At 41.6% G+C, this 27,352-nt stretch overlaps 1 protein-coding gene across 1 annotated transcript; it reads left to right on the top strand.

Moving 5' to 3' along the window:
- The first annotated feature begins 782 nt into the window (after positions 1 to 782).
- On the top strand, positions 783 to 23,864 carry PLCXD1 (phosphatidylinositol specific phospholipase C X domain containing 1). The gene is made up of 8 exons (XM_053310176.1): positions 783 to 860; positions 3,975 to 4,273; positions 10,750 to 10,897; positions 12,718 to 12,854; positions 15,195 to 15,323; positions 19,162 to 19,317; positions 20,511 to 20,694; positions 23,421 to 23,864. Exons 3-8 carry the CDS (start codon positions 10,783 to 10,785, stop codon positions 23,657 to 23,659), a joined length of 960 nt encoding a protein of 319 aa, XP_053166151.1. The 5' UTR covers positions 783 to 860; positions 3,975 to 4,273; positions 10,750 to 10,782; the 3' UTR covers positions 23,660 to 23,864.
- The last annotated feature ends 3,488 nt before the right edge of the window (positions 23,865 to 27,352 follow it).

The raw sequence follows: 27,352 nt of genomic DNA, 5'->3' as shown, positions 1-27,352 counted from the left end.
CTGTGTACACTTGCTTCAAAATAAGGCTTTGCAAATCAGTTCACAAGAAACTCATTTTAAATTGCACATGAAGTGATTGGTTGTCTTTAAATTTGGCAAAATTGGGGTAACTCCATATATGACATTCTGCTGTCCTAGCTGAAATAAAAATGGTGGCTTTTCTTTCTGTAGCGTATAGACACACTATACATTGTATATATACTGTAGTATATAGACATACATTATAGTTGCATATGATTTTTTTGCATATGATTTTCTTGCTTAAATGAAATGTACTAAATAAAAGATCAAACTGAATTGCATGCTGCTGTGATTGATGTAAAAAATGATATTTGAATGTGCTTCTGAGTACATGCTTAGGATTGGAGTGCATGTGGCTAAAAGTCATATATATATATATGAATGACACACATCCTGTTCTTCCTCCAAAGAGGTCAGGGTAGTGTACAGGTTCTTCCTTCCCACTTTTATCCTCACAACAATCCTGCGAAGCAGGTTTGGAGGGGAGAGAAAGAGTGTCTCAGCAAAAGTCCCACAGTGAGTTTCATGACTGAATGGGGAACACAAGTCCCCTGAACCTGGTCTTGACACTCTAATCACTACACCACACTGGTTCTCAGTGTGTGCGTAGGATGCAGGAGAAATCTGATGCAGGAGAAAAAGGAGATTCATTTTTAGCTGTGATGCAAGCTAGTGGGGAGGAGTGTTGAATACCTTTAAGAGAGCATGGAAGGGTTTTATTATCAAAATGTGGAGAGGTTGTGGGCCCAAGCCCTGGATCTTTTAAGTTCCTAGCAACACCTTTGTAAGGGAGAGAGGAAGAGTGATAGGATTTTCCATGTAAAAGCTGGTATTAGCAGGTATGTTCCAAATTTCTTCTAAAAATAATAATAATAATAATAATAAACCAATCTTTCCCTGAGTGTACTTTAGCAATAGCAATAGCGATAGCACTTACATTTATATACCGCTCTATAGCCGGAGCTCTCTAAGCGGTTTACAATGATTTAGCATATTGCCCCCAACATTCTGGGTACTTTAATGTAAAAAGTAGTGAATTCATCTAATGGGGGGGGGGGGAGGAATGAGAGAAAGACCAGAGAGGAGTAGGAGGAGTAGGAGGAGGAAGATAGGTGGTGTGAGGTGGGTGCAAGGCTGTGTGTGGCTCACCAGAGGAGCATCAGAATCTAATCTGGTCCACCACCAAATTTTAGTTTGATACCCCCGGCATAGTCAAAATCCAAGCCCCAATATTTATGGGGGGGATCTTTTATGGGGGATTCTTGTGGCACCCCCTGTAATTTCCTGCTGGATCCACCCCTGTGAACTAGATATTCACCATATTCATAATGGGGATGTGAATGTGAATGCACTATACATTGTGAAGTGTGTTTGTGTGTGTATATCAGCGAGGGGCCCATTTTAAAATCTTGTCTCTGGGCCCATTCCAACCTTGCTATGCCCCTGATGTTGGCATTAGTCAGAGCCCTGAAATCTCTTGAGTGGGACCCAACCACCATCTTATGGGCAGACCATCCCAACTGTAAGCCTCAATGTGCATTGTTTTTATTGGGGCTTTGTTTTCCCCGAGGATAACCATGCACACTGAATACAGAACTACAACTGGGCTGAACATTATGCTAGATGCTTATCAGAAATAGGATGCCTGCAATAATATAATTAATGGAGAGTTTCTCATCTTTAGTTTCTCTCTGCACTGGGTTCCTTTATAACCCTATACAGCTCAAAATATTCTGGCTGTTAATACATCACAGGGCAGGGGGACAACTTTAATTTTCCTCTCTGAAGAAAGATTTAGATTATTAAAGGCCCAAGCAGTACAAATAAAAGATTTTTAGGGTCAGGACAGGGTAAATGGATGCAACAAGTTATATAAATAATAATTTTTATCTTTAATAACAATAACAATAAATTCATTAGGCACCCCGTAATGAGAGTTCTCTCACAAAATTAAAGTGCCATTTTGGGCCAGAAGAGGATCCAGATTATAGGTCTCCAGAATCTGGATCTTTCTCTGCTTCTCTCTTCTGCACCAACTGTGATCAGATTCCATCTCCTGGATGAGGATGCTCAGAGGATCACAGTTGTACTCACTGTAATGTGCAAAGTAGCCTTCAGATTGGTCTCTCAGCATCCCCTTAAGAATCGCCGGTCAGCTATATTTTTAATGTAACATCTGGAAAACACTTGTGTCATGGAAGAAACTCGGGAGTTTGGCTGCCTAGCTTGGGAGCTTCAGCCTATCACAGTTCCTAAGGACATGTTTCATGGATGTTTTGAACTGTGCAGATGCTGTTCATATATTACAGAAAATATGTGGTAGGCAGGCAGTGGAACCACAGGAAGGAGACATCATCTCAGAAATGTGTGCAGTGGCCCTGAGTGTCATCAGGGTTTAATTCTGGAATGGCTCATCAGGGCCATTCCAGGCCAAAAACAATCCTGGAACTTGTTTTCAGTGTTAGAGTTCAGCCCTGGGATATATGAAGCCACGGCAAAGAATGGAGTGCATAGAGTGCTCATTTCCCTCACCACTGCTAAACGACCCTAAACAATTGTATATTTAAGGTGAAGGGTGATAGCTTCTAGGGGAGAAGGCATGACCTCTCTAGACAAACTTGAGGCTTGGCATATCTTTCACTTTAGATTGGGGGAACTGGGCAAAGAGATTTAGAAGAGTCTGTCCAACTGACCAGAAATCCAATGAAAAATGAATTGGGGAGGGGGGGCTGGGTGTTACTTTAAAAAGAGAAAACAGCCTTGTTAGTTTTAAGGGACTTGGATTATAATTTTTAATTTTAAGAAAATATTATCTTTACACCATCGGTTTAATTCCTTCAAAGTAAAGCTTAAACAGGACTACTTTTAGGATCAACATGGAGGCTGCTGGGTAAGTATCATAGATCCCATGATGGAAAACGGAAATAATATTTACGTATTTCATTTATATCTCACCTTTTTTCCATGGTACTCCAGGCACCATATATGGGGTTCTGTGGTAGTTTTCCATCCAGGGACTGCCCAGACTCAGACCTGCTTAGCTTCAGCAAGGTGGATACATTCTGCACCTTCAGGCAATGCCTTAGAACCTATACCCATTTACCTGAGAACAGGCTCATACCTAGCCTCAAAGTCTTGGGCGGGGGGGGATCACAAAAGTTTTTTGGGGGCAGGTTATATGGTCTTTTAAAAACAATTTGAAGCCTGGTGCAAATTTGGGGGGTCAATTACAGCTCATTACACCCTGTAGTTACAATCCTGCCTGGAAATGTTGCATTGAACTCAATGGGACTGACTTCTGAGCATTCATGCCAAAGATTGGGTTCTGTGGATAACTGGGTATCTTCTACAGCTTGATTCTCTGCATGCTGCTCACTTGGAAGGAAGCTCAGTAGCAGAGCATCTGCTTTGCTGGCAGAGGATCCCAGGTTCTGTCCCTGGCATGTCCATGTGGATTCCTCCTGCCTGACGTCTCGGGGAGCTGCTGCTAGTCAGAGTCGGCAACACTGAACTGGGTGGACCAATGGTCTGACTGGTCTAGGCAGCTTCCTAAGGAATACATAGGAAGATATAAGGAAGTTTCTCCTCTGTATGTTCCTATGCAATGGATGGGACAATCCTATGTATGTGTGCGTAGGATTCTAGCCGTGCATCCCAATCCAGGGCATGGTTACTCTAAAGTAAGTCCTATAGTATTCGATTCTTACTCTATGAATGTTACAGAGCCGACCTGCTCCAATACCCACTCCTGTTTTTCTGCACCATAACAATGAAGCAAGAACCAACGTGATTGAGAAATGCCCTAACGGAACAGGGGAACCTCGCTCCACCTCCCGCTCCGCGCCAAATTTGACTGTCACTTGATGCTGGAGGGGGAGCGTTGCTGACGGGCTGCCCAATCCCGTGGCTTCATGCAAATCGGGCCTCGTGCTCTTTTTCATTTCCTGATGCAGCGGCTTAAGGCCGGGCGATGGTCCAGGGAGCAGAACAGACCTGCCTGTGAGGAATGCGGAAAGCGTCGGGAAGGTCTGCTAATTGGCAAAGGCGAAGCGCTCCTTAGATGCTTATTATAATCGTGCGTGGTGAAAAACAAAAACAAAACGCTCTTTTCAGCTGGAGCAAAGCGAAGCTTTGTGGGCTGACAGATTCAAGTTTGAGAATATGACGTGACTTCTTTTAAAGCCAGCTGGCGATCTAGTCCCTGGGCTGGGAGACTTTTATCTGATCCGAGTGACTTCTTCCTCTTAAACAGGTAAATCGTTTTCCTCTCTAATTGTAAACATTTTAAGTGCTTTGCCTTGAAAAGAAAACGAAATGAGCCAGTTTAGGAAGGGCGGTCTATAAATCAAATACAAAATATATACATAGTCTGATTTTTCTCTATGTGTCTGATTAAATATTTTCCACAGTTGGATATAGGGAATGTCCTACTTCTGTAGGCAACTGATATTTATTTATTGCATTAACTTAATAATAATAATAAGGCTGAGCTGCTAACCTGTTACCATTGCTTACTAGAAATTTGGGTCTTGACTCCTACTCACTTCCATTGCAGTCATTCACCTAATCAAAAACTGTGTTCTACCTGGGTTTGGAAGTGGTGTGTGCTCCCAACTTTTGGTTGTGTGGAAGCAAGGGAGGAGGGAAAACTGGGTAGCCAGATGCAACTTGGTAATTCATGACTAAGAGCTGTCAGCAGCTGTACAAGGCTGCTTTGAACATTGGGGAAGTGACACTCTGATGGGAAATGTGCCCTTCCAGACAGTGGTTGGTTTCATCTTGACCACAAGGCTTCTGACTGTTTCTGAGTGTGTTGGCACAGGGGTAGGGTTTGCAGGCATGCTCTTGGGATGCAGTATGTGAGTACAGCATTCTTGATTATTATTTTTTAAGGTTTTGAAAAGCACATAAAACAAGGAAGCTATTCTCACGAGCAGCGAAAACCAGGCTAGGGAAGCCCAGCCCGATTTTCGCTGTGTGTGAGAACTGCCAGGAGCTGTGTGATTCCCAGCAGTGGCATGGTGGTGAGCCTTCTTAGGTAGCCCGCTGCTTAACCTAGGTTTTGGGTGCAAGCACACTCAAATACTGGGTTAATTGATTGTGTGTCTGTGTGGACACACTAGGGGTGGGAGGAGGGCTCCCAGTAATGCACCGCACACTCAGGGGGCGGGCATGTGATGGCGCTTCCCTGTGCCCGACCTCTGGAGCTGCCGGGCAAGCCACGGCCGCCCCTCAGGAGAGCTGCCAATCATCAGGGAACCACTTGTGATCAGCTGTGGGGAAGGTAAGTAAAATCTTCCTTCCCCACAGCTAGCCTGCTAGCTCTTTACACCGATCTGATCGTGTGAAGAGCTTCATTGTTTCTTTCGCTCCCCCCCTCCACTTCCAAGCTCCAATGCTTCCAAGTTGAAACATATGTTTCAACAGAAGTTTCTCTTTTTTGCGGCGGGTGGTGGGGGGGGAGGATGTTGCTGAAGTTAGATAAACCAGAAGTATGCAATTATAGAATTTAAAATTTTAAAACATGAAAACTAATTGGGGACAGGGAGAAGTACAGACAATACTATTGGCAATGGTAGCATAGTGGCAATATCTTTTGACGGGGCCTCTGCCTGCCTTTCCACCCACCTCCCTCCCTCCTTCCACTGCTGCCTGCCTTCCTGACTCTCTTTTTGTCGCCGGCATGCGGGCTAATGATGTCACTACCCAGCATGTGTTGTCAGGCAGTGACATCATTCCCAGCAAAGATGGGAAAAGAGCCAGGCAGTCGGGCAGACAGGTGTCTGCAGTGGCAGGTAGCGCTCAGCTCCCTCAGCCCCGGCCTCATTGGGTGGCCCTTCCCCTTTGCACAGCCTGCGTTCTCTGAACAGGGTTGCCCAATGGTAGGTCCACCCCTGACTGGCAATGTTCTGCCTACTAGTGTGGATAGAAAACAGAACATGACTACACAAAAGAAACCCATGGGAATTTCCACGTGTGGAAGTTTCATTTCCCTTCCACATGCAAGTTTGGAAAGTCACAGAGTATACAGTCTCAGAGTACTTAGTTTTGTATTTAGGAAGTCACAGAGTATTTAGTTTGGAAAGTCACGGAGTATTCAGAAAAGAGCCCTCCATCTGGAAGGGTCCAGTGTTTAACCCTCAACAAAAAATGTGAGAAATGCTAATAATGGATCTCCAAGATCACATCTACTTTGGCCCTTAGAGATGGTTCATATGCTGCATTTTTAGGTGTACACTTAAGATCTTTTTGCATGCACACCCCAACATGTAAAGCGTAAAGGAAAATCACAGTGGAAACAGAAAGAATTAAAAGGGGTATCGAGCTAAATATACCCCGCTCAATGTTTGACTGGAATGAGATTTAATCAAACTTCTCTGCTGCCTCATATAATTTTAAATTAAGGTTTATTCAACACAAAATTGTCCTTAGGACATACTGGACATATTTGAAGCTTAAGGAGATTGGAACTTGTAACTCAGATTATTGCTGGACCTGCAACACCTGTGTGTAGTTGCTTCCTCTGGGCTCCTTGGAGGAAGAGTGGGATATAAATGTAATTAATTAATTAAATAAAACAAAACAAGTAACTCAAAGCTAATACATTCACTTTGGTCATGTACAATTATAAGACCTTTTTGGATTGAAATGATAAGACTTATTTCTTTTCTTTTACCTGACACCTACTTTGATTTATCAACAATATTGCTTGGAGACTTGGAGTTACACCTTCTTTGTTATGGTTATCTACTGAGGAATGGAAATTTTTCAAGAGAGTTCTTCTCATTGCAAAATATATAATGCTGTTAAATTGGAAAAAGTAATACCTTTCCACTCCAGACACAGAAGAGTGGGTACAACAAATGGTGAAACTTGCAGCTCATGAAAAATGTTATTTATTAAATGAAACTGGGTCCACAAATTTGATAAAATGTGGAATGATTCTTTAGAATGTTTTTCAAATCAGGTATGAATCATGCTATATTTGCAACTATTCTTTTCTAAACTTTATTATTATTATTATTATTATTATTAAAAATATATTTTATATCCCGCTCTTCCTCCAAGGAGCCCAGAGTCGTGTACTACATACTTAAGTTTTCCTCACAACAACCCTGTGAAGTAGGCTAGGCTGAGAGAGAAGAGACTGGCCCAGAGTCACCCAGCAAGTATCATGGCTGAATGGGGATTTGAACTCGAGTCTCCTCGAGTTTATCATGATTATTATTGCTATTGCCTGATTGTATTGTTTATTAATTTATCTATGTATTTATATTTTCTCTCATTGGGAGATGTGGAAGGGAGGGAAAGCATGACATTGTAAATATTTCTAGTTTTCTCATTCTTTAATGTTGTACATAAGAAGTTGTTGGAAAAAACACAACAATGTTTTCAGTCAAGTGTATATGTCTTGGTGTGAATGATATAACATGCGCCTTACACATGTACACTCATCAGAGTACCAGGACTAGCGCAAATTCCTGTTATGTGCGGATGACTCCATGTGTTCAGAATGTGCATGCTTTTAGGTCTGACTGAGGTCTAAGAACATGTTTGTGTGTGATTTTTTAAAAATTGTAAATGTTAGTTATCATAAACTGCCTCCTGGATTGAAAGATAGAAGTGTCTTAAACAAGTATGAGAAAGAAACAGGAGTAGAAAGATTTCAAGACCATAGACCAAAGAGTGACCCTGAAAATGGCATTTCGTGACTTTTAAGAAGAGAAGCTCCTTGTGTTATTGAGCGATTCAATATAAATCCTCCCCCACAGCTTAATTTCACGAAGCCTCACAGATAACCTACCTTCTGGCTCCCTGTGACAGGGAGAGACAGTTCTTCATAGGAAAGCTCCTAAGCATCCTTATATGCAAGTGAATGTGTTTGAAGATGGAAAGACTTCCCACTGAATGACCCTGACCGTGTAATGAGCCTTTTGTAATGTCCTTAATCTAAATGTTGTGTGCACAGCAGAAGGTCTGCTACTGCACATAGGGATCTCTGTCGCTAAACAGATGGGGCATATACAGATTATTGATGCTGTTTACTACCTGCTTGATTGTCTGGAACCACCCCCCTTTAAAAAAAAACCCCTTGATACAGGGATAATCTGCCTTGTATGCACTGGTGGCACCAATAAACTGTTCACCTCTGTTTTCACTGTGTAGGACGTGATGCATGCACTACTGCAGGGATTTGCAACCTCTGGTTCTCCAGATGTTGCTGAACTTCAACTCCCATCACCCCCAGCCACAATTTATGTGGAAGATGGAAGTTGTAGTTCAGCAACATCTGGAGGACCACAGGGCTGGGAATCCCTGCACTACTGGGTTCTGGATCCAGGGATTTTTTTCTTTCCCTCACTCCTATGAGCACCATTTGTGGGGGGGTGCAGAGTTCAATCAAGAGGAGGGTACTTCCACAGAAACCTGCTTCTGTATATCTATTGTACTTGTTGGATCAGAATGATTGCAATAAGGGTTTGGGTGCTAATCAAGTGAATGGTGCCATTTATATATAGCTTTATGAGAGAAGGTTTTTATGTTATGGGTTTCTGTTTTGCACGTTTATCTAGTTTACAAGGTTGCTTTGGCGTGTACACCTGATGATCTGTGTAACTCTGCTAGACCCCTGTTGCACTGATTATTGGTAGTTTATACATGGGGTGGGTGGGGCTGACCTGTTTAGGAAACAATAGAAAAGGGAGAGAAGATTAGTCAAAAATAGGTCAGTAGTGTAACCCCACAGGAGTCAATCAGGCTGCAGCTGTCAGGCTTTCGTGTTCAGGCAATAATAGGTTAAACTCTCTCTATGTGGCCAGGTTGGGCTGGTCTTGTGTAGAGTCTAAACTGTATTCTGCTTCTGGCTGTTGAACTGATGTTCTTAATTGCTAATGAATAACAAATACATTAATGTACATGTTCTTGTCAAAATGGTTTTTTTAAAAAATATTGAAACTGTGATATTACTTAATTTTTTTAATAACCTAGTTAATGAAAATTTGTATAAATAGATTTGGGGCAGGCATGGGAACCTATATCCATATAATTTGCTTATCAGATCAGATCTGAACTAATTTTTCAAAACATATTTTGGTTTGGACCAAGATTCCCCCTCAGCCCCCTCACATGGCTTGGCTTAACCCCCTTTGCAGATTCTAGAATGTCCTCTCTACAGAGCTTCAATGTGTACATGGTTGGGATTTATTTTAAGAGATGCTTAAAATAAACTTAAGTTATTTTTAAAATGTGCCTAAAAGCTCATTTTTCAGTGCTTCTAAATTATGTTCCAAACTACTGATATGCCCTCTCTCAGGCCAGGCCAGGCAAAGGATAATTTGCTTAATTAATCTGTCCCAGTTAAAGAAGAAAGATGAATTCAGATAACCAGTTTTTTTCTTTTATTGTTGTTTGTAATGGCCATATAGTGGGAATCAAACAGAATTAGGTTGCTAGCAGGTCCCACAAGTAATGGATGACACCACCACTACCACTTATTATCATTTATCATGATTATTAGTTATATCCTGTGACTTTCTTGCATGGACCTCAGGTCAGAATGCAAGGATCTTCCTCCACCCCTTCTATGCTCAAAATAATGTTGTGAGGTAGGTTAGGTTGAGAAATAGTGGCTGATGACAAACTGGCCACTAAGCTTCATAACTGAGCAGTGATTTGGACTTGGTTCTTCCCACTCAGAGGATATCTTCTCAACTAAATTACTTCTGAGTAGTCCAGCTGGAGTTAAGCAGTCCTATTGAGTAACTGCTGAGTAGTGCTCTTGAGTAACTTAGAAGGGATGCTGGAGTATTGAATGCATGGTGGTCGTGAAGCTCCAGCTCTTGGTGGATCACTTCAACAACCACCAATATTTTTATACCGCTTTTCAACAAAAAAGTTGCCAAAGCGGTTTACATAGAGAAATAAATAATAAAAAAAGATGGATCCCTGTCCCCGAAGGGCTTACAATCTAAAAAGATATATAAGATAGACACCAGCAACAGCCACTGGAGGGATGCTGTGCTGGGGTTGGATACGGCCAGTTACTCTTCCCCTGCTAAATAAAGGGAATCACCATGTTAAAAAGGTGCCTCTTTGCCCAGTTAGCAGGGGTTAAGACTTCAAACAGTCTTATCTCCATCATATTTCCAAAGTAACTTCAGAAGTCAAAATTCGCTAGGGAAAACTTGACTGAGTCTCCTATTAGTCAGAAATGTTCCTTTTGATGGATACTCCAGTTATACACACTGGCTCTAGAAACAGTGGCTCAGACAGTGGCTGGTGCTCCAACATAAAGACTGACCTAGTGCCTGTAGGTCAGAAGCTCTGTTCCACATGCCAGGCAAGCCCTTCGTGACTCAAAAAAGCAGGTGATGACTTCTGCTGATGTGTATAATTCCAATGACTATAACAGCTATATAACAGTGTCATATAAATGGCTACCATGAAGGGCAGTTTATGGCTGATGTCATGTAAATGTTGGGTACCAGTGCTGATACAAAGGCTCCAGCAGTGCCATCTTGTCTACATAAGCACCCTTGTATTTAATCCTATTTAATTCTGTTATACCATTATGCCCACTCACTAGAAACTGGTTCTAGTTTATATCCCAACGGAAAAATAATGTCAACAAACAAGAATAGATTCATTGACTGGCTGGAGTGCTTTGTAATTCATCAGATGGATCATGTGTGTACAAGCAGAACAGACTTAACTCCTACTTTTGTTTAGCTTTCTTTCTAGAAAATCCTGCAAGAGGGGAAAATGAAGAAGCGTCCCTGCAAAAAATCAGTTTCTTTGTGTAGTGAATATGTTAATTGGATGTCTCATTTGCCACAATGTCTCTGGCACATTCCTCTCTCTAACCTGTCACTTCCAGGTAAATATTAAATCCTTTTGTAAAATATTCTACTAGCATTGACTATTTAATTTGAGCATCACATTGTACTTTGTTTAAGAATAACTACTCTCCTTCATGCTCTCTGGCTTCTGTCCTGTAAAAGGGATCTGTACATATACAGGCCAGTGTTTGGAAACTTCTAGAACTTGGAGCTCTTTAACCTCTCCTTGACTAAATTGTGTGTGTGTGTGTGTGTGGCCAAGCACCGTAGTCAAAGCGTGAAGCCAACATTTCACCCACCTAGTTCCCTTCTGCCACTGTAGAATCTGGGCTGAGGAGCTATTGATCCTTCCTTTTCAGAACTGTGGTCTTCATTGCTTTCTCAAAAGTTAAACTACCCTGCTGCCCATGAGAGGAGATGGAAATGGTGCGACCATTGGACTGATTGTGAGCTATTATGAAACAATGAGGCCCCTTTAAAAAGTGTGAGGAGTGCAAGAGTGGAGTCACACAAAACTGATAGATGCACTAGGGGAATCCACACAATCCTAGTTAGGGTGGGAGAAGCCTTCTAACCTAATTCAGGAGCTGTATGTGCTCCTGTTTTCTGATCTTTTGTCAGTTACAACCAAGGTCAGTGGCATCAGAAGGCTCCCTCCTACCCAGCAGTTGCATCTGGTTGCTGAATGGGACAGGAGGAAGGCCATTGAGGTTGGGAATATTTATTTACACTTTATTTATTTATTTTTACACTTATATTACGCTTTTCCTCCGAGGGAGAGGTGTAAGTATGCTGGAAGACAGGTTTCACTTAGATACGGAAGAGCTCTTTTTTTATCCTCACAACAACCCTGTGAGGTAGGTTAGGCTGAGAGATACACAACTGGCCCAGTCACCCAGCGAGTTTCATGGTTGAATGGGGATTTGAACTCAGGTCTTCCTGGCCCTAGTCCAACACTCTAACCACTACACTATGTGCAAGTTGTAGTTCAACGATGTCTATTTTTTATTATTATTATTATTACATTTATATCCCGCTCTTCCTCCAAGGAGCCCAGAGCGGTGTACTACATACTTAAGTTTCTCTTTCACAACAACCCTGTGAAGTAGGTTAGGCTGAGAGAAGAGTGACTTCAGTCTAGGCACCGAAGTTTGAGAACTGCTGTTGTAATAAATTATTATAACTTTTAACAATGTTAGATAAGATTTCTATAAATAGGAATGATTCACTGAACAGTTCTTTTTGGTTTCTATCTGGGAACACCAGAACTGGCCTTCAGTTTCAGAATTTTAAAAAAGGAAGATAAATTAAAATAATAAAGCAAAATAACAGCTTTATTTAATAATAAAATTAAAGTCAATTTTCAAAGGCAATTGTACTAAGCAGTTGGCAGGCCAATTCTTCAAACATCATGGGATATTTGACTGCAGTTAAATAATAGTTAGTCTGCTGACCAGTCAATTGACAATATTTGTCTGATCAATTGACCAGTCTTCCAACTCTTGGTACATAAGCCCTTCCCCAAAGGGTCAGATCGGAAGGAGCTGCCAAACCCCTTAAGACAAAAGAGGCTCTGAATGCTACAAATATCTTGCATACAGCAGCATTGATCACAATAGATGGGAGGTGATATGGCAATGAGGCCTACCAGGAATGATGTACAAGAAACACCCCCTATCCACTGAGGTGGAATTTACAACTTTAACCATCTTTTATGGATGCTTATGCAACCTATATGTTTAGTAGGGAGTCATAGGTAAAGCAACACAGTTTTAAAGGTGAAGTTTTGTGCAAAGGGTCTCATTTGATTGCTGAGAAATGTATGGAACTAGAGTAACTTTAATTTTTATTCCCTTAGGGAGTCATGATGCTATGACTTACTGCTTAGATGAACATTCGCAAGTTAGTGTAAATAAATCCAAATTGTTGCAGTTTATGGACAAACATATGCATTGCATAGTACATCCTATTATTTTGAGATGGTCTATAACACAGGTATGTATATATGTATGTATTTATTTAGCACATTTATATAACCCCCACTACCAAAGTCTCTAGGCAGTTTACAACAGCAAAACACATCTTCCAGTTTTCATGTCTCTTTTTGAAGCTTTCTTTTACAATATTTAATTTGTTCACTCTCTTTTCATTTCTGTAGGGGCAAATCAGATATAACATCAGGAGGAAATTGAACGTTTGTGTGTGTGTGTAAATTGAAAAATGGCACGAGGCAGATCCAACTAGGATACTGTGCTGGAGGTGGGGGGTTAACCTTTCCCCCGAACTATTTTTAAAAATAATAAACCCCCCCACCCACTGCTTTAAGGTTGCTGATTGCCTTATAGGCATTATACAGAGAAACAGAAAAAATCGGGAAGAATGAGTGCCACAGCCTCTTGTTGTGAACTAAAATGGTTAGGGGATTTAACTTAAGAACCTATAGCCCAATTGATGGCCTTCCCTCCTATCCTGCACGCACACACAGTGTTCTGTGTAAGAAGTTTTTCTTTGTGGTGGCATCTCTGTGGACATTCCAGTGAGTCCTCCTTCTCTGCCATTGGCTTTCAGTCTTGTGCACTGCAGTGCCCCAGGCCATTCCTGGTGAAGCAAAGCACTTTTGTAGCTCAGTTTCGATGGTTCAGCTGCCACCTCCCCTCAGGCCACTGGGCTCAGTCTGGCATTCCCGTGGTGACCATGAGAATGTCACAGGCATAGGGAAGAGTGGGTGTGATGAATCTCAAGGGGTATGGGGCAATGGCTGGCCATGTCATAGTGTTGTGGATTGCTTCTAATTAGATGACTTTTCATACCATTCATATTTAAATTACCTGTAAGCTATATCAGGAAACTGCAGGGTGTGCAAAGCTTCCATTTTAGAGAATGCATCATTACATGAGTTCATGTTCGCTAGATCTTGGGAGAAAAAGCTTCTACAAAAGTAGTAGTTTACTTATATAGCTGCTAGGACAACATGTATAGAACATAAAACAAAGACAACACGTCAGCCATAAAAATGGAATTGATTACAAAGGGCTTTATATGAATAGTAGTTGCCATGATGTGCACAGCCTTCTGGCATCTTAAGGCAACCCCGAAGGTGCTGAAAATAAGCAGTTGCACAAACAGCACTACCACATTCCCATTGTGGTGAGTGGGAATAATTGGAGTAGTGTTGCTTGTGCAGTCACTCATTTTCAACCGTGTTGGCACTGCCTTAGGATTCTGCAGCAGTCCCAGGGCGCAGCATTCCAGCATTGGAACACTGTGCATCATGTCGGCTAGTCATTCCAAGGAACGTAATCTTAATTCCATCCCATCACTGCCATACTTACAAACTGCAAGAAAAGGTGACATGCTGAAAATTGGGATGTTCACCTTTTAAAAATTTTAAACATCTCTTGAGTAAGCAGATAATGCTAACTAGGAGTAATCTGTCAGCATTCCAGTCTCAACTAATAGAAAGTTAGCTGTCACGTAGAATCTTCCTCCTTTTAATGTATTGTTACTAACAACTCAGGTAGATAATCAATCCCTTCCATGTAGATATAAATTCCTTCACTAATTCTTATGTTCGAGGAACAAAGGGAGGTTAGATAACTAAACTGGATAACTATCAGAAAACACCTTGACAAACATTGGGTTCCAGGTGAAGAGGTTATAGTTAAGAAGGAAGGTCAGCATTTTCTAGGGCAGAGTTGAATCAAAATGACTGAAGGAAATGAAACCGTGTCATGTTCTCCAGCACAGCTGCACACCCAGCTTAGGACCAAGGGCTAGAGAGGAGTCATTGGATTGCTGGGGAATATCTCCCCTGTATGCACAGAGCTGTGTGCATGGAAGGGCTCTCTGCATGGTTATTTAAAACTAATCATATTATTATTATTTTAAAATATTTATATACTGCTTTGCAACTACTACAACAAATAGTTCTCAGAGCAGTTTACAGTGATTTATTTATCATCTTTATATACCGTCTGATATGTGTATCTCTAGGTGGTGTACACAATTTAAAACATAAATATAAAACAGAGTAAAAACAATGAAAACAATTTCACGGAACAAAAAATTACAATGATTTCATAGGATTAAAATTAATTAGACAGTTTAAAATTAATTTCAGATAAAAGCCTGAGAAAATAGGTGTGTCTTGAGGGTCTTCCTAAAAGCAAACCAAACAGATAGGTATCCTCAATGTGATTTAGGAAAAGAACATTAAAAACAAAATCTAAAGCAATAAAAACAAAAATAAACACAGCACTTGAAAAGGAGGCCCGTTTTGACTGAAGTGTCTTTTAACTTAACACTTGTTCATTTAAATTGTTTTCAACTCTGCAGGTGCTGACTGTGTTAGAACAACTGGACGCTGGAATTAGGTATTTTGATTTTAGGATTGCTCACAAGCCTGATGATCCTTCTATGAATCTGCACTTTGTTCACATGCTGTATACAACATGTATTGTACAGGTACAGTTCCTCAGTTGAATTATGACAAAAACAGGATTGGCTATTTGAAGAGCCATCACCATTTCTGTTAGCTAATTTGCTAACCATTGTCTACATAATATTGGGCATGATCCAGCCCTTCTGTGCACAAGCAGTGAAGTGCAGATGTGAAATAGATTGCTGGCTCTTATCTTCACATCTTCGGTAATTTAGGGGAGCATCCCATGCTGTGCAGGGGAACGCCTGTGATTCATAGCACGGGGTCTTGGAACTATCCAGTATCCCGGTAAGGAGGACACAAGGGGAGCAAGGATGAGCCAGATATTTTGCTTGCAGTAAGATCATTCAGGTCCTGCAACCAATGCTCTGCCTGGATTCTCCCTACATCCCAAGCAGGCATAATATGAGTGTGAGAGTTGGCCTGGCTGGTTGAATTCTCTGCTAGGAACCACGGTGTATTTGTTTATATGGCTACCATGGTTGTATCATCTCCTGTTGTAAGGATATGTGCCTGGTTCAACTGTGTTGGATCAGAAGATTTACATGTGTGCTGGTTTCTGAGGGCTTGATGCACAACTTTAAGATGGAGTGGAACAGCCCTGCTCCACAACACCAGTGCAGGTGGTGTCCCAACTTCCTGTGTTTTGCTGCGCAGTATGTCAGTGAGTTAAAGGGTCTTAGCGGAATGGGGGATTCTTCACAAGCAATGTTGGGTCCCTTATTCTATATTTCTAGAAGTCTTCTATATTTCTAGAAGACTTATTTAGTGATTTAGTAACTCATTCCTACACTGAGTAAAACGGTTAAATGATATCTTGAAGCATGATTGCCCTGTTTGTTCTGCATGCCCAGAACCAATTTGATCCTAATAGGATTTAAGAATGTGCAACAAATATAATCTGAGCCTTCATGTTTACAGGGGCCAGTTGGTTTTGGTTCTTGTGTGAGACTGCCACTGCTTCAGAATTTGGTCTTGGGCAATATCATCAACTTCCTTGTAGCCTGATGTTGTAATTAATCCCTATTGATACGATGTACTGTATGGATGACAGTTACTATTAAAAGTTAACATATAATTTCATATTTAGATTTTGTTCTATTAAACATTTTCAAATTGTGCATTTTGAGAACCCAGTATCTGTGATGTTACTACATTTTGCAAATATAATTACTTTGTCCCACTTGTGAAATCAGAGATTTGGGAGAGTCTTTGGACATTTTTGGCATTTAGAAGGGTATTTATTTATTTATTTCCGTAATTTATATAGTGTCTATCTGCCAGAATACTGTGGTCTTTAAAGATCAAAGAATAAAAGAAAAGAAAAGCAAACACTAATTAATAAAACGACAATAAAAACTAAAACCACGGAGGTTATAAATTAAAAACACTGAGTGGAAGGATTATAGAGATGTCTCTGAGAGATGCTCCATCAGGGAAGTGGTTGAAACACTGGGTTAAAAAACCCAACCACATTTTAAATCAAACTATAGTGGTGCAGCGGGAAAGTAACTTGCTTAGGGAGCAAGAGGCAGATTCCTGGTTCGAATCCCTTGGAAACACCTATATCGGGCAGCATGATATAGGAAGATGCTGAAAGGCATCATCTTATACTGCATGGGAGATGGGAAGGGTAAACCCCTCCTGTTTACTCTGTGGTCACCAGGAGTCAACACCGACTCGATGGCATAACTTTACCTTTATAGAACATGCAGAGCAAAAGTGGGGCACAGGGGGTGACTCGGGAGAGAGGAATATGATTCCTGGGAAAGGACAGCAAAGGGAAAGAATCTGACCGCCAGTATCCCCCGCCCCGCTCCGCCATCAGCACTTACAGTTTGTGAGCTCTGTGTATTTTTAAGCTTTTCTGAGAAGTATTGATGCATTTGCACTAGCAGATTACTGCTGGTTTGCAGCTGGTACTGGGGATGCTTTGGCTGGAATTAATTTGTCAGATCCAGCAGCCGTCCACAGCATCCTCGGGTAGTGATTCTTGAAGTGATCTGCAGTGTTCTTCCTGGGGCTCTGGAAATGAATAAAGTGCCGAAAGCCATTTACAGAACAATTCTATACAAGTGCTGAATTCCAACTTCAGTCTTTATCCAGCCTAATGGGCCACATGGTAGTGCATTCTTGTCTAGGAATGTAAATATTTAATGCATTTTATCATTTATTCATTTAACCATTTACGTTGTCCCCCCCATGAGTTTTTAAAATTCTTTTTTAAAAGTCTCATGACCTTCAATTAAAAATAAATACATTTAAGTTTGCATCATATGATGCTGCATTCACTGTACTGTGCTGCTGGTTACAGTGGGCAATAGGTATTATACCTAGAGGCTAACATGATGTACATTGTAATGGAGATGCAACTCCAAGCATCATGTTAGCCATTGTCCACATTAAAAGTGCCTAGTGAGTATGTCACGTTAAAAATGCATGGAGCACTAGCTTCCATAAGTACCATTTTTGTGCCATTGCTATGGAAGTTACATCACATAGCAGTACCAACATCCCATAGGTTATCATGATTTTTGCAAAGATCTGCACACAGGTAGTAAGTGGGAAGAAGGAGCAAACTAGGCCACTTAATTCTGCTGAAATTTCTGACTCCCAAGGAGCTTCTTACTGGTCAAGGCACATCTTAATGGTCAACCATTTAGTGTTTAATATCCCAAATCTTGACTGGCAAATGTTTCTGTAACATGGCATATTTGCTAACCTAGCAATGGCAGCCTGACAACACTCCCCCTGTCCCTTCACCTTGTATGTCCAGCATAGCTGTAATGGAATGCAAAAGGAGCTATAATTCAGAAATACAGTTGGGATTAATGTAGGAGTTTGAATTCAGAATTCAGACAGGGTATCCACATGAAGAAAAAAGAGCTAATGGCCTTTTATGGACAAGCAGCCAAGGGTATAGTACTCCAAAATTCAGTGAAGTTTGACAACTGCTCCTCTAGGGAAACCAGCAGTGAAAAAATGGTGCTGGAGCTCAGAATAATGACTTCTGTCCGCTTGGATAGAAATATTTGGGCAGCAGCACTAATAGCATCTTTATATTCCCTTAGTGCAGTGGGGCAGGGATGATACTACTCCTTGCAACCTGGCATATTTGCAAAGAGGATTTACTGCTAGCAGTCTGAACAGTACAGAAATAAAGTATTCTGTTGCAAAAGATCATGGGGCTAGGTTACTTATTACATTAGAAATGAACATTAAAGATGAGATTTGCAGGATTCTACAACCCAGACAACATCTCAGCTCTTTGGATAGCTAGCATCCAGACTAAATTAATCACAACCAAATCCCACTGAAATTAGTGGCTCTCATGATGCGTATGGAAAACATCCATGCCGCTGAAGACCCAGAAGCACCAGGGCTGCAGAGACAACTGGTGGTAGTGCTACGAGTGTTATGGCAGTTTTTTCATAGTAATGCTTGTAGTGCTACTGCCAGTTCTTTCAGCGGCCCTACTGCTTCTGGGGTCTTCAGCAGAGCTACTGCCAATGTTTTCCATGTACATATGTTCTGCACATCCTGGCAGCCATAGTGGCTTGTTTGTCAAGACTAATTCTGTCTCGTTGACTTCATTGATGCAATCATGACAAATATTCTGGATCCTGCCCGTTGACTCTAGATCAGATGCTTGGTGAACATAAATGGGCCTCTGGCAAACACAAGGAAATAAGCAATTTCCAGTTTTTGTGGAACTTCCTGCCTAAAACATTCCTGCATAAGTACAGTATATGCAACTTGGCACCACTTAGCAACTGGCTGATTACAGGCTGCAATTTGTTTCAACTTCCTTCTAGCACGAAGGAGTAATTTATTTTATCTGTTTCGTCTTGACTTTTGTAGGATGTCTTGTGGGATATTTTAAGGTGGTTGAAAGCCCATCCCTGGGAGGTGCTGGTTCTCGCTTTCAGAAATTTTGATGGCTTGGATGAGGAGCATCACTGCCATTTGATCTCCTGTATAAAGAAGATCTTCTGTTGTAAACTGTGTCCGAGAAATGTAAGTTGTTTGGAATGCTTGCCTTTGAGGTTTTAGGATGGTAAAAGCCTTATTCACACCTCAGCCTATTCAGGATGTTGCACTGAAGTAAACAGGATTGCTCATTTACAGATCTGATCTGGGCTCTAATTGAATTAGATTCTGTACAAATTAATTTGAACACCAATATCCTTTTTGCACATAGAATGTGATAAATTAAAAAATTGTTTTTAAATCATATTTATATACCAACTGATGTCTGTCTGTCTATCTATCTAAGGCAGTGTACATAATACATATGACAATATAAAAATAAAATAAAAACAGTAACACTTTCACAGAACAAAAACAATTTCACAGACTAAAAAACAACTAAACAGTTTAAAATTAGTTTTAATTAAAAGCCTGAGAAAACAGGTGTGTCTTAAGGGTTATTTTAAAAAGCAATCAGAGATGGAGAAGCTTTTATTTTATATTATTATTTATTTTAATTATTTTATAATAGAGCCAGTATGGTGTAGTGGTTAGAGTGTTGGACTAGGACCGGGGAGACCTGAGTTCAAATCCCCATTCAGCCATGAGACTTGCTGGGTGACTCTGGGCCAGTCACTTCTCTCAGCCTAACCTACTTCACAGGGTTGTTGCGAGGAGAAACCTAAGTATGTAGTACACCACTCTAGGCTCCTTGGAGGAAGAGCGGGATATAAAATGAAAAAAATAAAATAAGAAAATAAATAATAACAATATTTGCTCTGAGGGTTGGTGTTGGTGGCGGAGATAATGGGCAACTGATTTTGCATTAAGCATTTAATTAAAGATATTAATTAAAAGGCATTTTGAAAGGCTTTCTCAAAGACTGTTTCTTGTTTTATACTCAAATTTTAGAAAGCTAAGTAGGGGAAACTGGTCAGGGCATGGCCAAAGGTGATTTATGAAGTTGGAAAATTCAGATATAATAAGCATGTGCTCGAAAGGGCCCATAAGCTTTGTAAGATGTGCATCACATTCTTATGAGTGACTTCTGGAATTACGCAGACATGCATCTGTTGTTTTTTAACCACTTCTCTACACATTTTAAATTGCATCTAGGGAAACATAATTAGCACTCCATAGAGTTTTCTTGATTTTGACCTAGATCTTTCAGTGACTTTGAAAACAATACAATGTATTAATGTAATACAATTTAAAATGAATCAACCTTCCCTTCCTCTCAGGTGGTTCCAACCCTACGGAACTTGTGGTCTTGTGGCTATCAGGTTATTGTGTCCTATGAAGATGTTACACAGGTGGTACGGCATTCTGAGTTATGGCCTGCAATTCCATACTGGTGGGGAAATAAGACCACAGCACAACAGCTTATCCAGTATATGGAGAAGAGGAAACAGAATGGCCGCCCAGGTATTGGCTGCATTTTGTTTTCACTTGGGTGATGAGCAGAAACTCTTGTTTCAAGGAGTTTTAATTTGCTTCAAGTACAGTATTAAACAGCAGGGGCCTCTGATAATATTTGCTAGCTAGTTAAGTCAGTGAAGAACTTTCCTTTTCTACATTATAGAGAGAACTTGCTTTTCATGAGCACGTTTTTGCTTGACTGCATGAACAAAGGTGTGTTAATTTTTGGAGTCTCTAAGCAGGTGCACGGACATTTATGGGAAGATTCAGCAGCCATCCATTAGACTTCAAGAGATATTAATATTGATTCTCTACAAAGACCTACATTAACAAAAACAAATACTAGAGAAGGTTGTGGAAACAACTGCTTCCATTCACAGCTGATTCTACTAAGTTGTATTTGCACCAGCTGTCAAGGCCAGCATGATGTAGGGTTGGTTGTTCCGCTGAGTCGGTGTTGACTTCTGGTGAACACAGGCATGTGGTTTTCTTGGTAGAAAGCAGGAGTGGTTTACTATTGCCTTCTCCCACGCAGTATGAGATGATGCCTTTCAGCACCTTCCTATATTGCTACTGCCCGATATAGGAGTTTCCCATATTCTGGGAAAAACACCAGCGGGGATTCAAACCAACAGCCTCCTGCTCTCTAGGAAGGTTGCTTCCCCGCTGGCCTGTAGTGAATCAAGGGTTAAACTGGGAGAAAATGCAGTGCCTGTTTTTCCTGCAGAATAGGGTGTTTTCATGGGTATTTGCTGTCCCAAGCAGCAAGATTTTATGCTTATCAGTGTCGGATCTATTGATTCCCAAGTAAGTGTCCAACTATGTCACTTGAAATGGGAGATTAGGAGAAGAAATGCTGTTGAATAAGTGCCCTAGCTATTTCAAGAGCTTATTTGCAAGTAATTTGTAGGTTATTCTCAGTGCACACCTTGACACCTTTTCTTTGGCTCTAGGAGCCAGATTGCCCTCTGCTCCAATGTGGGGAAGAGGACAGACATTCTGTGCTCCATTGGGAGAGCAGACTCATTACCTTGCTTGCCCCCTCCTTCTCCAAGTTGCATCAGTCCATTGCCTCCCTGAGCCAAATGGATTCAACCAGGAGGAGTAAGCAAGCAAGGCAGAGTGTGTTGCTGCCTTCTCCCTACGTCCATCTGGTTCAGGCAGGCAGTGGATCAATCAACCAGGAGGAGGTGGCAATGCCTACTCTGCTTGCTCCTTTCTGATTGCATCATGGCTTGGGCACCACACTTAAATTTTCAGCTGCTGTGGTAAGCTGGTGCCTGGGCATTGTCAAACTCTGTCTCCATATATTTGGACTGCAAGTGCAGCAAGGTGGCTAGTGGACTACTGTGGAAAACAGGATGCTGGACTAGAAAGGCCTTGAGCTTCATCCAGCAAGGGTCTTATGTTTTTAGGAGGAAAGATACTCATTCAAAGAAAGGGCCAAACTATATGTTATGTTAATAACATGATTGGCCTGGAGGTGCTTAGTTTTTAGCCTACTTTCCAGTAGGCTTATGAGATCACCTGGCATTCCGTGTGTGCACGCATGTGTCCCCCCCCACCCACCATCAACTTTGCAATGCCTGGTCCAATATGAACCAAATCAGTTACAGTTGTAGGGGCGCATTGGGACACTTCAACGGCATAGTTTGTGATGATGTCTTCCACCCCAGTTCAAGATGGCAGATGTGTGAACATTTGAGGCACAAGTGGGCTAATTTGTGAACCGCCTAACCAATTTGAACAAAATCTGCTACTTGTCTGTCTTACAAATTTGGTTGTTGTAGTGAGTGACACACAGGGATATTTCAATGGCATAGTTTGTGATGTTGTCATTCAGTCCGATTCAAGATGGCAGATGCATAAATGTTTGAGGCGCAAGAGGGCTAACTTGTGAACCACCTAACCAATTTGAACCAAATTTGCTACAGTTGTAATGAATGGCATTAGGGACACCTCAGTGTTGTAGTTTGTAATGATGTCATCCACCCCAATTCAAGATGGTGGACACATGAACATTTGAGGCACAATTAAGCTAACTTGTGAACTGCCTAACCTATTTGAATCAAATTTGCTACAGGTATAGGGACACCTCAAGGGTATAGTTTGTAATGATGTCATCCACCCTGCTTCAGAATGGTGGACATGTGAACATTTGAGTTGCCAAGTGGGAACCAATTTGGACCAAATTTGGTACAGTTGTGGTGGCACCTCAAATGCATAGTCATCCATTCCAGTTCAAGATGGGATGCATGGACACTTAAGGTGCAAGTGGGCTAACTTATGAACTGCCTAACCAATTTGGTCCAAAGTTAGTTCAGTTGTAGGGATAGTGAAAGGAAAGTAGGCAGATCAGTTCTTACTAGTATAACTTGTTTCTTTACTCAATAGCAGCCATGTTGAGTTCCAATCCAGTTCAGGAGTATGGCATGGGGAGACTGGGGCTTTGACCTTTTTACCCTCGTCCTGGTCCTGATTGAGAATGTGGTGGAGATGAAGCCCCCTCCCCTTATGTTACAGTCACAATGTGGGTCAGTCCCCTCCTCATGGTTGCCACTACATTGGAAAAGTACAGCAGCACCAAACATATTAATGTCACATCTAATATGGTCCTAAATTTGCCTCTCTCTGTTAAAACACAGTCCATACTGGTGCTAATATCAAGAAGATGGTAAATTACAAATATGATACCAAAGAGTGATTATTATTTCTGTTTCTTTTTCTTGCAGCGGGACTATTTGTTGCAGGAATCAACCTTACTGGAGATTTCGGGTACATTTTAGCACATCTTGGTGGATCTCTGAAGAAAATGACCGTTTGTGCTCTTCCAGTCCTAAATCTGTGGATAAAGAAACAGCGTCCTGGATCAAAGAAAGATTGCATTAATATTATTGCTGGAGACTTCATAGAGAAAAATAACTTTGTGAAGAATGTGATCAGCCTTAACAGAAAACTTATTTCAAAATAGTGTTGGCTTTGACTGAGTTTTGGAAGAGCATCTTTGGGCTGTTGGCTCTTCTGAGTCAGAAATACACGATATGACATTAAAATTCATCTACCTCACAGGACTATCATGACGATATTACTTGAAACTAACACAGGATACCTTCTATGGAGAGCTCAATGAAGACTGACTTTTTTTTGGATCTAGTTAGTACAATAAATGCACTATAGGAAAACACTGAGTTTATCCATTTTTGGGGGGTTCTGTGGGGACATATTTTGATATCTGAAGGCCTTGCTCCAAACATGTGAGAATCTGCCCATATATACCCCCCGAAATAGATGCCTGGTACCAATTACCTCTTTGGACAGAAGGGGAATCCAGGATTCATTTTCCTTTCTTCAAATAAATGACTGCCATACTCAGAACTGATAGCTTTAGTTGATAAAGTCTCATATTACCAATCTTTTAGAATTGTTTGAAAGTTTCATCAAACATGTATTTTGAGTTGGTTTAGTAAAGAGTCCAGATATATGTCTAAGACCCTCACCAAAGGCTCTTGTTATTGGCCAATAACTGGTTAACAGAAGACAGTGTAGGGATAAATGGATAGTTTGGGCTAAAGCACACTGACGTTTCCTTAATGCTTCTTAATCTATGTGAGTCTATATTACAGGAACCATTACATTACATTTTTTGAATGAATGCCAAGTATTTTAAAATTTGCCTTGTTTATGACACTCAATTATTGCATGTAGTGTTATGTATTAATTTACTGTATTTCCTCTCTAGAGGAACATTTATATGTGTCTCTGCTCCCTATGGTGAGCTGTCATGGATGATACTGGCTGACATGAGGAAAGTTACTCAAAGTTGTGCCATTGAAACTAAAGGGACAAGCTAAGCATTGTTCCTTATCTTTAGACTCACTGAAGCTAGTATAAATATCAGCCTTAATTGTTGCTATAGCAAATGTTTACTGGTATAAATGAATAGCTGTACTAAGCAGTTTCTAGTGGCCAAAAGCATAACACTTGTTGCACTAGTCCTTATAGATGGGATGTAACAACATTATAGGCAGGTAAGGATGATACCCCTGCTAACTTGGCAAAGAGACATTTTTTAATGTGGTCATTTTAGCAGAGGGAGAGTAACCAGCCCTATCCACCCCCAGTGACTGTTGCTGGTGTCTAGCTTGTGTTTCTTTTTAGAATGAGAGCCCTTTGGGGATAGGGATCCATCTTGTTTATATTTATTATTTCTCTGTGTAAACCACCCTGAGCCATTTTTGGGAGGGTGGTATAGAAATCGAATTAATAATAATACTACAAATGCTATAGATTTAGAGAAGCTAACACAAAAAGGTACTGGCTGACAAGCTGTACAATTCAACACCAGCATTTCTGACCCGTGGGGTCTGCTGAATACATGAAAGGCAAGCCCGGGGATGCTGCAGAAGCCAGCATATTTGTGACAGCTTAAAACAGCATTTGGGCACTTGTACCACACCACTTCTTTTGTTTCCAATGGAAGTAGCACTGCAGGCGTTCCTATGCAATGTTTTAGTCTATTGTGAAATTACCTGCCTCCACACCACCACTAGGGCTGACTCTCAAGTATACAATAGCCCAGTGGGTCAGAAATCCTGGCACTAGAGATTGTGCAGCATGTTGGCCACTGCATACACGTGGAAGTTTGAGTGTTTCCATCTCAAGGGAAACTCAGACTGTCTTTTAAACATAGTTCTGCCACACACTTCTTATTCTTACCCATAAAATACAGTATGTATAAATATATTTTCTTTAAAACATGAACAGTTTTTGTAGTAAGGCTTAAGTACATGTAAAAACATTTCTCTGCTGTATTTACTATCCTCTCTAATAAAACGCTTGGTGTCCGTCCATGCCTGGCCTGTTCTGGGCATGCGCGCAGCGCATGCCCAGAACAGAGCAAGGGACAAACGAACGGCAGGACTCGGCGGACATCTTGGGCGGCCAGAAGCGGCCGCCCCGAAGAAGCCGGGTATGCGGCGGAGGGGAGCACTGGCCGAGGCACGGCCAAGGCGGCAGCGGAGCCATGGCCGCGGCCTGGCCGCGCCGCCGAAGCCGGGCGGCTTGGGGCCCTTGCCCGGCCGGGGAGACCGGCCGCGGCATAGAGGCTGGCGGCAGCGGGAGGGGGAATGGCGGCTGGGGGGCCCGGAGCACTCACTAGCGCCCGTTATTCAACGGGCCTGCATTTACTAGTAATATCTATTTGTAAGGGTTTTTTAAAAAAAACTTTGCTGATCTGCTAGTATCTAGAACAGGAGAAGATGACAATCAAGGAAATTAATTACAGCCCTTCAATAGTCCCAATAAACCAGAAATCCTCATATGGGACTTATTAAATGATAACTTTATTTTTACATTTATATCTCACTCTTCCTCTAGTAAGCCTAGAATGGTATACATGATTATATTTATCCTCACAACCAGCCTGTGAGGTAGGTTGGGCTGAGGAATAAGTGACTGGCCCAGAGTCACTCAGTGAATTTCATGGCTGAACAGAGAGTTGAACTCTGGTCTCTCCAGTCCTCATCAAAACTCTGACCACGATACCATACTTGCTTGAAAAAGCAGATTACAAGTTTTGTTACCAATCAATCAAGCTGCAGACTGCCATACCATGCCACTCAGCATCATAAACATCTTGAGCAAAGTGCAGTGCCATACTGATAGAGCAGGGAACAATATGATCAACATAGTTTCATACTGTAAGCCATGAAAGGTGCATGTACAAAACTATCATTACAAGGCACCTTTTCTTGTTGGTTCACATGCAGTTTGAAACTGAAAACTGAAACTAAGATTTTTTTTTTTTAGCCCTGCAAACCACCCAAAGATTAGCAAGCTGAAAAGTGATAAAAGACAGGTAAATGATGACAGGAGTCCGGATTGCTGGTTAAGCATGCTTTAGACTGCAAAGCCAGACACTGAGCCCTTTCTCATGATTGTGTGAGAGGGCTTCAGGGCGGGCAGAGGGGAAGGCAGCAGAAGCTTGCCTTCCCCACAGACGATCCAGCTGCCAGGTCTGGAAGGGTCACGCAGGCAGCACAGAGGTTGGGATGCATCATCCTAACCCCTGGAACTCCCAACATGTAAGTGCACAGTGCATTGTGGGGATCCCACCCCACCCGCCACCGGTGATGACCAGGAGCCTGCTCCTGTGTGTGAGCGCCAGCTGAGAGCAGCTGCTGCTAGCACATGAGCAGTTAGCTTGAGTTAAGGGCATGCTCGTGCCCTTCACCTTGGCTGACTGGTGGGCTCTGTAGGTAGGTTTGCTGCTGCAGTGCTGCTGAAAGCCACACAGCTCCCACTGGTTCTCATGGGCAGCCAAGTCCAGGTTTAGCTGCCCTAGCCCAGTCTTGGCTGCACATGAGCCTCACTAAGTTCTTTGTACGCTTGGTTGAATTCAGTGGTTGACATACTGAACAAAGAACTGTTGAGGAAGAGGGTGCTGCCTGTGTTGCTGCACAGCACGATCAAGCATGCCCACGCTGTTGTGGAGACAGGCTGCTCTGTGCCTACAAAGCATAGCGGAATGGCAGTTGCAACCCTGCTCCCATAATTCCCAAGGGAAGTAGCATCACAACTGCAATTAAGCAATGTAATAGCAGTTGCCACCAGTGTTCTCTCTCATTTTTTCCATCTGTGTGCAGAATGAGTTTTATTCTGGGCA

Source organism: Hemicordylus capensis, chromosome 3 (genome assembly GCF_027244095.1).
Source record: "Hemicordylus capensis ecotype Gifberg chromosome 3, rHemCap1.1.pri, whole genome shotgun sequence".
Classification (NCBI taxonomy): domain Eukaryota; kingdom Metazoa; phylum Chordata; class Lepidosauria; order Squamata; family Cordylidae; genus Hemicordylus; species Hemicordylus capensis.
The sequence above is the reverse complement of the archived record's forward strand: the minus strand, read 5'-3'. Positions and strand labels throughout refer to the sequence as shown.